The sequence below is a fragment of the Nanorana parkeri genome, unplaced genomic scaffold, assembly GCF_000935625.1.
Source record: "Nanorana parkeri isolate BGI_ZX_2015 unplaced genomic scaffold, ASM93562v1 scaffold169, whole genome shotgun sequence".
NCBI classification, from domain to species: domain Eukaryota; kingdom Metazoa; phylum Chordata; class Amphibia; order Anura; family Dicroglossidae; genus Nanorana; species Nanorana parkeri.
Window position 1 is genome coordinate 1,792,226 of NW_017306437.1, and position 15,302 is coordinate 1,807,527.

Consider the following 15,302-nt stretch of genomic DNA (forward strand, 5'->3'; position numbering starts at 1 on the left):
CCCCCCCCACATAAAACCAACACCCCCCCCCCCCCTTCACATCAGTCCCTAACCTTTAGCAAAACTTGGAAGGCACCCCTGACAAAACCAGAAGGCTGTTTTGTCCTGAGTTGTGAGATCTTAGGAAAAAGTCACATTGATGCCAACAGTCTCAAAGCATAACCTTAATGTTATATACAATATATATTTGGAATGTTTGGATTCTAATTCATGTAAATCATTCTTTTGGGACTTATTGGAAACCTTATGATTTTTGGGGGCCTATAGCAATGACATACCTAAGCTTGTGCCCCCAAGAGAAAATGGCTGAGTAGCTCTGACCTAGGTGACAGAATCATTATCGCTAAAACCACACAATCACCAAGGCTGGTTTGTGATTAGACAGCAATTCTGCAGAGTTTTACTATCATCACTGCCAATTTCCTCTCTGGAACATCCACCCACAAACCACAACTCTCAGATATCACATGGGCCATTGTACACAACACATGTTTACTGAGCAAAGCAATAATAAAGCCATCTAAGCATCATTGTATCTTGTTGGGCAAATGACACAACTGATTGTAAATTGTTATCGGTGGCTTCATACTAGTGCACACATATAGGCAGTGGTTTATGGTAATCAACCACAAGTGTGGCATACAAGAGACTAGTGACAACAGCTGTTCGTAGCCCATGACTCTCCACAGATTTATATAGACCTCATCTCACTGAAAATGTCATTGTAACTATCAACTGAGCCTTAGGAGTCCCCAAACTTTCCAAACAAAGGGCCAGGTGACTGTCTTTCAGACTTTGGGGGGATATCAGTGAAAGGAATCATGCCCCATTGCCGGTGTCAGTGAGAGGAATAATACCCCATCGTTGGTATAAGAGCAATGCATAGTGCCCCATCATTGGTGTCAGCGGGAGAAATTGTGCCCTTCTAATGGTGTCAGTGGGAGGAATAGAGCCCATTCTTCGTGCCTGTTTAAGGAAAATTGCCATATCATTGATATCAGCAAAAGGAATACTTCCCCATCCTTGGTATGAGTGGGAGGAATTGTGCCCCATGAATGGTGTCTTTGGGAGGAATAGAGCCCATCGTTGGTATTTGTGAAAGGAATAATGCCCCCTCATTGGTGTTAGTGAAAGGAATAGACAAAAACAGGAACCATACCGCACTCCTTACCGGGATTCCCACTTGATGAAGATGGGTGCTCGAAAGGACTGCAGATGGCACCGCCACACATGAACAATAGAAAAATGTCACCAGCACACCATTGAAAAAGCAAAATATTTTATTTCCAATAGCTCTATCTCATTGGCAAGCGCTTTCAGGGCCTCGCAGGGTCCCCTTCATCAGACTTAGAGATAACGAAAGTGAAAGGAATAGTACCCCATCATTGGTGTCAGTGAAAGGAATAGTACCCCATCATTGGTGTCAGTGAAAGGAATAATGCCCCATTGTTGGTGTCAGTGAAAGGAATAATGTCCCATCATTGATGTCAGCGAAAGGAAAAGTATCCCATCTTGGTGTAAGTGGGAGAAATTGTGCCCCATCAATGGTGTCAATGGAGGGCATAGAGCCCACTGGCGGTGTCTGTGGAAGGAAAAATGCCCCATCATTGGTGTCAGTGAAAGGAATAATGTCCCATTGTTGGTGTCAGTGAAAGGAATAATGTCCCATCATTGATGTCAGCGAATGGAATAGTACCCCATCATTGATGTCAGCGAAAGGAATAGTACCCCATCATTGGTGTGAGTGGGAGGAATTGTGTCCCATCATTGGTGTGAGTGGGAGGAATTGTGTCCCATCATTGGTGTGAGTGGGAGGAATTGTGTCCCATCAATGGTGTCTGTGAAAGAAATACGGTAGTGCCCCGTTGTTGGTGTCAGTGGCCGATTGTTGTGTCAGTTTTCTTTTGACATCAGTCTGAAGACAGAAATTTACAAACTCAGGTACTTTGATAAATTAGGCCTTCCCGAATTGCATTAGCTTAACCCCTTCACGACTGATGACGTGCAGTGTACGTCGCTGGCATCGGCGCTGTTTAAACAGACAAAGTTGCCGGGACTCTGTTTAAACTTGTAAAGCCGACTGTCGGCTTTACAATAGAAGCGATTCTGGCGACTAAGCTGTCGCCAGATCGCTTCTAGAGTCCCGTGAAGTGCGATCTGCACTTCAATAGCTTATTTGGAGTGTATAGGTGACACTGGGGGTCTTTTGGACCCCCAGCATCACCTTAAATAGTACCTGTCACCACCATCTGCTATCACATGGGGGGCTTGTAAGCCCCCTATGGGATAGCAATCAAAGTAAAAAAAATAGCAGTTTTAAAAATGTGAATTAAATAATATAAATAAAAAAAAAATTTTTAAAGTCCCCCGCCCCGCGAGCACGTGCGTCACCACGTAAACACGCGTCGGGTGCGCCTACGTATGAAAACGACGAACGCGCTCCACATGTTGGGTATCGCCGCGCACACCGGAATGAAAGCAATAATTCTAAGGCCAGTATTTTTGGGTCACTCTAAATTGATGACCTGTGGGGGCTTTTAAAGCGTCGTCTATAGACTTTTTGGGGTACTGACGTTTGTCGCCGTTTCACGGACACACACAATTTTTAACCTGGGCATGTTGGATATCTATTTACTCGTTGTATGGGTATTTTATTGTGTTTTGGGGCATTTAAGTACATTTGTCACTAAATTTGGGGGTTTGATAAGGAGTTGCGCTAATATCGTGCAACATAAAAATTTGCAACTGCCCCCATTTTATTCTACAGGGTCTTGGCTTTCAGAAAATATATAGGCCTAAATATTCAGGCCTAAAATGTGGGGAAATTTCACTTTCTGTCCCAGAGACACAACAGGAAGTAAGATGAAATCTCCCATAAGGTGCCCATACACTGCACGATTCTCGTACGAGAATCGCGGGAAATCCCACAATCGTACGATAATCGTGCAGTGTATGGAAGGTGTGCGACCGTTTCTACTGTGCGGTCACACGTCTTCCGTCGAACAAGCAGGCTAGAAAACCCGCCGGGATCGTACAATTCTCGGCGAGTTAGTGGGCTGCTTGTTCGACAACTGCCGAACGGGCCGGTGTGTACACGCGCACACTGCCCGTTTTGCAGTCATCAGAAGCCCGCCCCTCATTGCAGTCATCGGAAGTCCACCCCTCAGGGGAGCGGGCTTGCGATGATCGCAAGTACGATCTGCCTGTCCAAGATGGGCAGATCGTACGTTTTTCTTTTGGTACTTTACAACCCTCGCAAGACAAAGGTCTTGCGAGGGTTGTAAAGTGTATGGCCACCTATAGAGGGGGGGAATTGCCTTCTTAGATAGTTGGAAGATTTATCCTTACCTCTTGCACTGGGGACAACTCTAACATTTTGGATTTCCCTTCACTTTCTTTCTCGATGACAGTGATTATCTCCATTGGTAAATCTCCCCAATGGGGATCACGACAATAGTACAACTTGGAAGAAGGTCTAACCCTTCCCCGCTCTATCCAATATTATCTGATTATATCCAAATGGCGAAGGCAAAATTAGAATTAGTACCCAGGAACGCAGGTGAGGAATTGGGTCAGAAATGCAGAATGAACTATGAATGTGCCTTAGCCCATTTTTTGGTGTGACCTGTGTTGCTGATGTGTGTTAATGTCTTAGTATTATATACTAAGTAGATGTAATAGGAAAATAAATCAGGTATGGTTATGATCAACATGTGCTATCTTCAGGAGAGTCATACTTTGAGATATGAACTCATAGAACCTTTTTAAAGGATAAATATGGGACAACGTTTTTTGATTGACAGCTGGCTCTTCATCTCTAGAGGTAGAAACAGCTATGCCCGCCCACTTCCCGTCCTTTACTCCAGTCAGCACTGGAGAACCAGAGAGGGGGAATCCTTGCAGAGAGCGGTGACTGACAGTCACCGCTCTCTGCACGGAGATGATCGGGAAGTGAGCGGATCAGCGGTATGTTTTCACTTACTTCCCGATCAATAGAGCCAACCTGTGACAGTTTCGATGTCACACGTCGGCTCTAACTATGGGGTTGAGCGTAATTCACTCACCCCATAGTTATCCTTTAATAAATAAGGCATGTCACTGATATTGTACAAAGCAGTGTCTTTGACAGGTTATATTGTATATGGTAAATGCCCTTTTGTATAACATGATCATGCAAGGAATTTAAACTGATACAAACCTCAGATAAAAATAAATTCCTAAATGATATTAACTAGTACACACTACTTTATATGCTTTATAATGATCATAATTCTGACCTAAATCTTATCTACAAAACATTCTTTAGAAGTAGCTAACAAAACACGCGATCACACCGTCTCCAACATCCAACAAGATGCATGATTGATTGTCACATGTTTATTCATGATGTTTTTCACATAGGATTTTCGTTAATCGGAGCCTGAGCTTGGAGAAGATCAAATGTTTTGGTTTCGATATGGATTATACATTGGCAAGTAAGTCAATCATTCTCAAATGATTTAAGAAGTCCATACACCAATATTTAAGTTCCACTGACATTTGGTCTATCGGCTCAAAAGGAAATAGTGACAGGAACAGATATTCAAATGTGGTCTATTACTGTAGGGAACTGGTGCCTACCAGAATTCACTAAAACTTACCACACACATTAAGCCTCATATAAAGGGGTGCATGAGGCCCTATCACATACATTGCGGACATACTTCTGCAGCCGGGATGCACAACTGCTGCATTACGCCACCAAAAGTAATAAAAGCATGTAAGCACGTTTACACCGCTACTTGCATAAACCTGCACATGCATGAAACCATACGTTCCTGGATGTAGACTGTCTGCGCCCAGTGTTTCAGTGCCGGTTCACACCACAAAGACTGCGTTCCAGAGCGTGCGGCCTCTGGAACGCAAGCCAGGCCAGCTCCCTGCGTTCAGGGGTGGGAGGGGGCGTGGAGGTGCATTGTAGTCAATGGCACCGCAGTCATGCCCCCTGCCCGCAGTGCGATCACATTAGTGCTTGCGTTTCGGTCCAGTGCATGCAGCATTTTTGCAGATTGCACTGGACCGGAACGCAGGCACTAATGTGCCACGCGTTCGGGTGCGGGCGATCGCACTGCAGGCTGCGGTGCCATTGACTAACAATGCATTGACACACCCCCTTCCACCCCTGAATGCAAGGAGCTGGCCGGCTTGCATTCCAGTGCGTTCCAGAGGTCGAACGCTCTGGAACGCGGTCTTTGTGGTGTGAACTGTCCCTTATGCTCGTACACATGTGCAGGTCAGTGCAAGTACCTTAAAGAGGAACTCCAGGATTTCTGAAAGTTAACTATTGCAGAGTTAACTGCTTGTTTTTCCCTAGGGGGAATTACCCACCCGATCCGTAATCCCGCCTGGCTGCTAGACTGGTCCCCACAGGCTCTTCTTCCCCAAGCTCTGGCGGTCAAAGGACCCGTGAGTCATCATGTTCAATACAATGTTTTAGACGTGATCACACCGAGGGACATACCACAACTATACCGGAGGGGACAGAGGTGAATGGTCACTGCTGCAGGGCCAAGGATCAGGTGAACATATCCTCTTTATTCAGCCCCCCAGGGAAAAGCAAGCAGTTAACCCTTGCAGTGTGTGTGTGTGTGTGTGGGGGGGGGGGGGCACTGCAAGGGTTAACTTAAAATCCTGGAGGTTTTTTTTTAAACCCTCATACAGATGCCTACAGCCACTCAATACTATGAATGGCTGTATGCATCAAGTGTGTATCCCAGGCACTGATATTTACATTATACAGCCTCATGCACCCATGTACATGAGACATTATAATCTGGCTATACAATTTCCTTCTACCAATAACTATGTAGTTTAAAGGCATTGCCCAATTGGATATCAATTAATTGGAAAATCTAGAAAGATTGTACAGTCCACTGTAATATGCATGGTGATCTAAAGTTTTGTGCCACCATCACAACCTCTCCCCCGAGTGCTATCAATCCTATTCGTAAATGTCAAAGTACAGAACGGCTAAAAGCACAACTTTCATATTCTGGATATCTCTTAGAAGCGGACTTGCAAAAAAAAGAAAGTTGGAGCTAAAGTGGTAAAATGGCTATACTAACGTTTTGTCTTTCAAATGAAGCAAAGAAAGTGATGAGATGGGTAAGGGCCTGTGTTGATGGGCTTCAATGGACAAATGCAGGGTGGTTTTGACATTATCTTCAGACATTTCTGACATCATTTAGAATTCATTGACCTGTTCAGTTTCTTTAGCGTGTTTATAGACATAAATGAGAAGAGAGACGTAGTTTTGAAGTGAACAAAAGCCAATTGACACTTCCGCTAAAGGTGCCTATAGATGATAGAGGGAAGTTTAACTTTACATGCACAATCCAACCCATCACATGCGCCATTCATTTTTAGGTACAATCAGGTTTTATTGAGATTTTCCATATACAAAGAATATATATCAAAGAATAAGCATACACAGAAAAACATTGGTCACAAAGAAACAATACAAAAGCACAGAACATAAGGTGGGCGTCCCCTAGGGAGCCTATCACAGTATGGTAACGTCACAGTTAGTGATAAACAGATGTTGGAACAAGGATCTCACACCGAACAGTGCATGCCAGTGGGCCATACAGAGAATTGCACAGTAAGGGCGCGGGACCACACACGCCGCCAGCCCTAGGTTATAAGTCCCGTTGTTCCCGTGACTCGGGAGTGGATGACATGGAACGCCGAGAGGCTGCCTACACAGTGAAGTTCCCTTGCCCTCCTAAATGGCTAAGATGGGGACAAGGGACCTAGAGCCCCTAGGAGAAGGGCACAGTCAGTGAGACAGGACATTCAGGTGAAAACCCCAAGGCTTATGAGGGCAATACAGAGAGTGACAAGGAAGGAGAGAAGAGCAAAATGAGTACAGGAGAGCACACAAAAGAGCACTGGGAAGTCCCACCCCCTGCCAGGGTGTCCGCCGGGCTTAGAGGTCAGTGAGAAATAGCATCCGAGAAATCCGCCGACCCCCGGAAGGTGAGCTATGCAGACCATGCGCGTACATATTGAGGACCAGCCAGGAGTTCCTCAGCCAGGAGCCCCTCCAAGTCAGCGATGCGATCCATTTCCACAGTCCATTCAGCCAGGGTGGGGACCACCGGTGTACGCCAATGGCGCGGGATGACTGCTCTAGCCGCCGTGAGAAAGTGGCGCAGTAGGCCCTTTTTCTCCGACTTGAGTGACCCGGGCACCATAGATAGCATCAGTATCTTAGGGTCATCAGCCACCACATCTCCTGTCACCCTGAGGTACACATCCAGCACTGCTCGCCAGAATCCCCGGATCGGAGGGCAGCTCCACCAGATGTGGGTCATATGGCCCAGAGAGTTATTGCAGCGCCAACAGGAGGCAGAGACATTTGGATAGAATTGGTCGCCATTGATTTTTAATCAATGGACAGGAGAGTTGCTCTAGCACCTTGATTCTCAACTGGTGGGTCGTGACCCAAATGTGGGTCGCGACCCCGTGTTCATTGGGTCACCGCATGTCTTCCACTTTTCTAGGTGAGAGGCTCCTCAGGCTCCCCCTAGTTTACAGTTCCCCCCATGTGTCCTGTAGAGGTGCCTGGACCGGAGTGACACATTCTGGATCCCGGCACCTCTACAGGGCATGCAAGGGAGCTGTACCAGCAATGCACATATGGATGGAGCTCCGTCACAGCACAGCACCCCACACTGGACCCCAGTTCTAGTGAGATAGGGAGACTGGGTGGATCTTTAGAAAGAACAAAAATTTAATTTTTTTTGGCGTGTGTATGTGTGTGTCTGAGAATGTCTGTGAGTGTGTGAGATTGTGTCTGTGGTTGTGTGTGTTTCAGTGTTTTTGAGGGCCCGTTGACACTAGTACAGTGCGTTAATCGCACAGTCCCGTGCGATTAACGCGCCTTACCACGCAATCGTACCTACTGCACATTCTAGTGCAGGAGGTGCGTTGCATTGCTATTCATTTGAGCTGCGACTTGGGTTACGACTTAATGACCAAGGACAAATGTTGGTCCTGAGGTTACACATGTTGAGAACCACTGCTCTAGCAGATGTTGCTGCCATATCTTATCTCAGGGAAGAGCAATAGAAATTGACACACACACATTATCTAATCTCCTCATCAATTGCTCCATCTGAGGCTGGCACAAAGGTCTTGTGGAGGACACATAGTCATCTCATGTCTGCAGGTTTCCTCTTGTAAATCAACCGTCCAGTTCTCGTAAATCAGCTGCCACTGCACTCTTAGGGCTAGTTCACACCAAGCGCGGAGCAGGTCCAGAGCAGAGCAGGTGCAGACCGGATCAAAACTGCGTCCAATGTATTCTTATGGTATTTTTAGCTCCAGTTCACATCGCAGCGTGCAGATCCAGAGCAGGTAAAAAAACTGCAGCAGGCCCTATTTTACCTGCTCTGGATCTGCAAACGCATCAAAAACGCATGCAAATACCTGGAATGCACTGAAAGCACATGTTAAACTAAAAAAACCGCATCTAAAAGACTAGCGTGCGTGTGCAGAAACCTGACCGGATCTGCTCTGCATTTGGCGTGAACAAGGCCTTATGATCCAGACCTATTCTGTGTTATTGGGTTTCTTCAAGGAAAAGTGGGTGTGTGTGTGGAGGGGGGGGGGGGGTTTGAGGCGGGGGGTTTGGTTTTGTGGTAGAGGTCAGTTAGCCTGACTTCTGTTAAAGTCCTGAAGTATGCCTGGATTTGAAGATCCAGCACTGGAAGGATTCACTTGAACTTTAAAGACTGGGGCCTGTGGTCGCATAAAGGATCAAGCCATAGCTGCAGTGGACCTTTACACCCCCCTCTCACTAAAAATCACATCAGCATGCAACTCTGCATGCTGATTTAAAATCATATTACATTCATTAGTTAAATAAACATGTTTTTCATTTACTTTTATATTTCAAATCCACTTCTTGGTCCACTTTGGCACAAATTATGTAATCTGTGCCCAAGCATTGCATCCTGGGAAGGTTACATAAGCAGAGCATTGGTGGGAAATCTCATCTGTAATCTCACGAGATCTCAGGGAAAGGCATTTTCCTCCCCAGGGATGATGTGCATGGTCACATGTCCTAGTCACATGCGCCAGAGTTCCAGGAAGTAAAGGGAGATATAATAATCTGCCCTTAGTTAAAATGGCCACTGCGAGAAGACTGGGGAAGAAAAGAGAAATAAGGTGCAAAGAATACAAAGCCGGCAATGATCTAGAAGTATCTTTTTGTAGATTGTCATTACTAAACATTTGTAAAGCTGCCTTTGTTGTTATTTTAAAGATATGGGGAAAGTTCCACTTTAAGCCAACTATAGACAGAAGATGACTTGTCTATGTGTCCTGCACAAAACCTTTAGTTATGTCAGTCTCAAATGGAGCAATTGATGAGCAGGTTAGACATTTCACTTATAGGAAACCATATTGGAGTCTCAAAGTTCCTGCTAAAAAAAACCCAAAAAAACCCCAATTTTCTTTGGAACTTGTATAACTTTTGTTATATTCTTCAGATATAAAATCTATCAGGCAGAGTGAAGCTGCCCATACACCTTACGAATATCGGCCGAATTTTGTATGCGATCGCATTTTCGTCCGATATTCGTAAGGTTGATGGGCAACTGCAAATACTGTACAATCGATCGACTTTTGACTAACCAGCAGGTTAGAAAGCTTCGGTCAATTGTACGATTTTCGCAAGGTTGGTGGAGTTTCCGTACGTCAAAATTTGTACGATTCACACTGCACATGCGCAGACGAAAATACGTGCGGTCGATTACCGCAATTCGTCTAGGTGCTTTTCTTTTAATTACCGCTGATGCAACCTTGCGATAATCGGGGCAGGATGGGGCCGCCATACGAAAATCGTACGCCGGTTTGATCATCGGACGAAAAGTGTATGGGCAGCTTGAGAATTCCTTGTAATGGCTATGCCAGGTGTGCAGGCCTTGGAATCTCCAGGACATGGATCCCACCACTTGAAGTCAGGAGAGACATAAGAAAGTACAATATACCTTTCAGCACCTACCAAAGTCGGGAATCTCAGTTTTGGATGGAAAGGCCCTTTAACTGCCTCCGGGCCGGCCGTAGTAGAAAAACGGCCGGCCCGGAGCTCTCTAGATCTGAGCGGGTGTCTTTAGACGTCCGCTCAGATTAATATCAGTATACCGGTTTACTAATATTTATTTTAATAAAAGTAGGACACGGCTCCGAATTCGTCCTGCTAAACATTAAATAGCTCTATCCTAATAAGCACAAGATATTGTTATACAGGAGAAGCTCTAGGAATTCACACTTTTCCTTCTTTTATTTGGTGAGCAGCAGATATTTATCCTAGTGCCGGATAGTATACCCTCAAGTATTTTGTACTCATGCCCAGCCTCACACTACATCATGCTGACTGATAAGAAAAGGTCCCATTACGTCATGGCGGTTTAATGTACAGTAAACTCTGTTATCTGGAAATTCAACTAACCAGAAATCTCATCCAACCAGAAAAAAAAATCCCTTGTGTACTCACTATTCTGCTGATCTGCGTCATGTGTTTTCCTGGAAACGATTGTGTGTCTATTTGTCTTAATTTGCTTTTGATTACTGCATTTCAATATTAATATGAAGTCAATACAAAGTTTATTATATAGTATGGGGTATGGCATTAGTTAGACCTATTTTTAATAGTAACTCTCAAGCAACCACAAACTACATTTATCTGGAATCTACCTATCCCTTGTGGATGCTGGATAACGGGGAGTTTACTGTATTGTCTGGGTTGAGGCCTCCTCAGCTCTGACACGCCCAGTGCTTTTTAATAATAACTCTCAAGCAACCAGAAACTACATTTATCTGGAATCTACCAATCCCAATGGATGCCGGATAACGGGGAGTTAACTGTATTGTCTAGGTTGAGGCCTCCTCAGCTTTGACATGCCCAGTGTGTACAAACCAAAACGGCTATTCCAATGTGCTCATAGGTGTTTTCTACTAGTTTCAGCTCCTTTCAGTTAGACTTCCTTTAAAACTACCACAGGCATGCTTTGAATCATTCATCAATGAATAAGGACATATTTGTATAGGGGACCTTTCCTTTTCTCCAATACTGGGCCTCCCCTTCCTATTCGATGCTGACATTAGGCTAAGCATGAGTGAAAGTCATGTAGATGGTAAAGCAATTGTACATGTAATTCCCATGTAGTCACTGGCCCTCTCTTGCAGTGTATCGCTCCCCTGACTATGAGGAACTCGGCTTCGAGCTGCTGGTGGACAGATTGGTCTGCATTGGATATCCCCATGAACTCCTCACATACAAGTATGATCCGTCCTTCCCCACCAGGTCAGTATTTCTTTATGGATCATTGGAGATATTTTGTCTATTCATTCACAAATGATATCCTGCCCAGGACTGGATTTCCCACAAGGCCAACCAAGGCCTGGGCTCGGTGCAGCAGGGAGTAGTGGGGTAGCAGGGGTGTGGAATTCCTATCTCCCGACACCCAGAACATGCAGTTCCAGGCGTTGGGCGGATAGTGGTTTTCTACATTTAGCCCTGCTTTGGGCAAGCAGGTCTAAATGTACAGCGGGGAAGCTGCTCCTTGTTTTGTACACTTGATCTCGGCGATGCCGACAAGATCACTTGTATGCAACCAGCATATAGGAGGGCGCATTGAGGAACCTGGCATTGGGGCAGCAGAGAGAGTAAATCCGGCCCTGATCTTGCTGTAGTTGATCAGTGGTACAGATATGTTTTTATTTGTTCATTATAAAGTTAAGTAATAAATGATACATTGTTTCTACATTCTATCCACAGCTTATATTATATGATAGTTATTGGGTGATGTGCGCTACATTTATTGAATTCATAAACTCATATTTCCAACCCAAAGGGGTAAGCTCCATCACGATTTTTTTTTTTTTAAGAGAAAACGCTTGAAAATATTTGTTTTAATTCTATTGTAAAATAGAAGACACTTTCCTCCATACAAGAACAATGTCCAACGGTGCCTCACCCAGCACAAAGCTGTAGGACTTTGTTCTATTCCAGGATACAAGAAACTTCCAGTGTGACTAGGAAAGGGAACATCCTCTTTAAAGTATAGCTAAGCCCAACAATAGAAATGTAAAATATTGTGACTTACCAGTCCTTACATCTGGTGGCTGCATTAGTTTCCTTTTTATAAGCTAAGAACATTTTTATCAAGTACAGAAAATATCTGCTGATCCTGCCAGAAAGGGCGTGTCCTAGCTACTTCCCGTGACATCACCTAGAACCAAAAACAATGTTATTTCTTTTTGTGAAAACTAGGGATGCACCGATACCGATACTAGTATTGGTATTGGTGCAGATGCAGAGTATCCTCCAATGCCTGGCCCGATACCTGAGCTTCCGGTATCAGGAAGCTGGGCAGCGAGTCATTACACTTGGTCACGAGGGAGCATGGAGCCGGCTGCCCGGCCAATCAGGGAGCCGAGCCGAGTGTAATGACGCGCCGCCTAGCTTCTTGAATTGGTCAGGAAGCCGGGCAATCAGGAAGCCGGATAGGGAGTCATTACCCGCCCCCCCGGCTTTCTGATTGGCCACAAAGGTGGCTTCATGCTCCCTCGTCGCGGGATTACCAGGCCAACCAGGAATGCTGTGTAATGACTTGTTGCCCGGCTTCCTGATTGGCCAGCTTCGACCAATCAGAAAGCCGGGCAACGAGTCATTAAAAAACACCTGGCTTCCTGATTGGTCAGAAAGCCAGATCCATGGTTCCTCATCACTTGGTAACGAGGGAGCATGGAGACGAAGCATCGCAAAGTCAAGTGGTGAGTCTTTACACGCCGCCTGGTTTCCCGGGTAATCGGGAAGCCAGGTGCCGAGTTATTACACGCTGCCTGGCTTCCTTTACGGGACTTCCGGTATCGGTATTCTATTATTATATCTATTATCGGTATAATAGATTTATATTAAGTACTGTGACCTGAGATGCATGTGTCTGGGTCATCACCCACCGCCACAAAGGGACCAAATGACTCGTCACTTGTACGTGACGAGTTATTTGCTGCACTAGAAGGCTGGTAACCGCTGAGAATCAGCGGTTATCATTCATTAATGGATGCCTAAGTTTAGAGGCATCCATTAATAAAAGGGTTAACCTTTTTCAGACACCCGATACCTTAATATCGGGTGTCTGAGAGTCACAGCAGAGCCGGCATGGGCTAACTATAGATTTCTCCAGCAGTTCCAACACTTCCAACAGTCATGTAAGGTCCACCACCACCACCACCACCTTTATTGTTAGGATAGTACTTACTGATTGTTGATTATTGGTTTAGATGAAGCACTCAGAGCTTGAGGAATGCTGAATTACATTTTACTTCCTTAGAAGAACATTACATGTATGTACAGTATATAGCATTGTGAAGTAAACATAGAAAGAAAGAACTTCCTGTGTATCATAGATAAGCATGAACATAGAGACTAACATTGCACTGCAGCGCCATCTACAGCTCAAAAGACAAATTACACAAGTATATCAGTGTATGCTGTTGCATTTCCAACACTGAGAACATTATTATAAGGCTCAATTCACCAAGCTAGCTCACCAGGGTAATTATATCTATTTTTTTTTAAAGTTCTAGTTATTTTCTGAAATGTGAAAATTACAGTCAAATGCCAAAAATAAAGATCTGCGTGTAAATTGAGCCTATACCCTCTTATTCCTGTAGGTAGACTAGAGCAGCATTGACTGAAATATTGTCTACCAGAGGGGATTCCTTGCTGGTTCTTCTTGTGATGTCACAGTGTCCTTTTCTCATGCATAGTGCTGTGTTATGTACATGACTGATAACGTTATCTGCCCATGCACCCGTGATGCTGCGTGTGTACAGACTGCACAATGTTATTCTCTCCTATGTGCATCCATACAAACATGATGCAGCATAATTCTGCCTGTTTACAGAGACTGTCTGCTTCTTGCACACTGACGTTAAAGGAAAACACCTATTTTTGAAATACCTTTATTTAAAATAGAAGTTAAATACACTATCTGTTTTGCACACTATCTACCCTCCTTGCCCTCAGTCATACCACAGCACTTGTTCCTCTAACTGCTTCTCCATCTACACTTGTGGTCTTATTCAGGGCTGTCCCTATAATGAGGCTGGGGCATCTCTTTGGGTCAAATGGGAGGGGCGGCAGGCAGAGTGACATGGCTGCTCTGCTGCACCATGTTTGCAGTGTGCCTGCTGGCTCCTCTCCGGCCAGAGTGTCCCAGGTTGTAGAAACCCAGTGGGGAGATATGTAAGAGCCATACTTATCTCCCCACCCAGCTCTTGGCAACCTGGGATGCTCTGGTCGGCAACCAATTATGTCCACCCAGCTCTAGCTGGCGAGAGATGATGCAGGCCTCACCCTTCCTGGTTAAAATGAAGAAAAGGCTGGGGACATCCCTGGTCTTCATCATCTCTTATCCATCTTAGTATATCAGTCAGGTGGTAATATTATTTCCTGTCCCCCTACCTACTTCTTGTCTTTCTAACCGACAGCCCAAGTTTTTTTTTCATTAACATAGTGTCTCTTCCCCTCAATACTTAGGGGCTAATTTATAATTCTTCCGCATGCTGGGCTGATGCTGTTTGCACGGCACTACTGCCCCTAGGTGGCGCTGAGGAGCATACTGTACATTATACAATAACTACCTACTCCCAGTATGCATCGTACAGATATGCTGCAGTCCATGCTCATACAATAAACCCTAACTACTATAACACAAGTCAGAATCTTACAGACACACAGAGTATGTCACCTAAAATATACAGTACAGTGCTGCAGTCAGGAGTATGTAACATACAACACATATAGAATCCAGGGGTCGGGAGTGTAATGTACCGCACAAGATACAGAGTGCAATGGTCAGAAATATGTCACGTCAGTGGGAGGGAGAAGAGGCCCCTGTGTCAGTGCTAAATGAGAAAAAGAAGGCATTGGTGGTAGTGGGAGCAAAAAATTGCAGTGGGCAGAAGAATGTTCTGTTATCAACGTAAGAAAGAATCCCCTCCACAACCATTTGCATTAGTGGGAGGAACTCCCTCCACTCCCATGACACAACATCTGTGAAGAATTCCCCCCTTCCAGCACTGACCTCAGTGGGAAGGATGGGAAGGAGAATTGCCTCTCTCAGCATTGGCATCAGTGGGAGGAAGAAACCCCCAGACATTAGTGGTCAGCTGGAGGAAGACTCGACCAGCATTGGTGTTCAGTGAAATATACAGTAGAATTGTGCCCCCCCCCCCCTCCCCCG

The 15,302-nt window shown here is 45.1% G+C and overlaps 1 protein-coding gene across 1 annotated transcript in view; it reads left to right on the forward strand.

The window, feature by feature from the left end:
* LOC108785585 (cytosolic purine 5'-nucleotidase-like) overlaps nucleotides 1-15,302 on the forward strand; it is a 54,438-nt gene that overhangs the window by 4,176 nt on the left and 34,960 nt on the right. Inside the window, exons 2-3 of the mRNA XM_018554676.1 lie at nucleotides 4,402-4,475; nucleotides 11,236-11,353. Of these exons, the coding sequence (XP_018410178.1) occupies nucleotides 4,402-4,475; nucleotides 11,236-11,353 (192 nt within the window). The remainder of the gene's footprint in view (nucleotides 1-4,401; nucleotides 4,476-11,235; nucleotides 11,354-15,302) is intronic.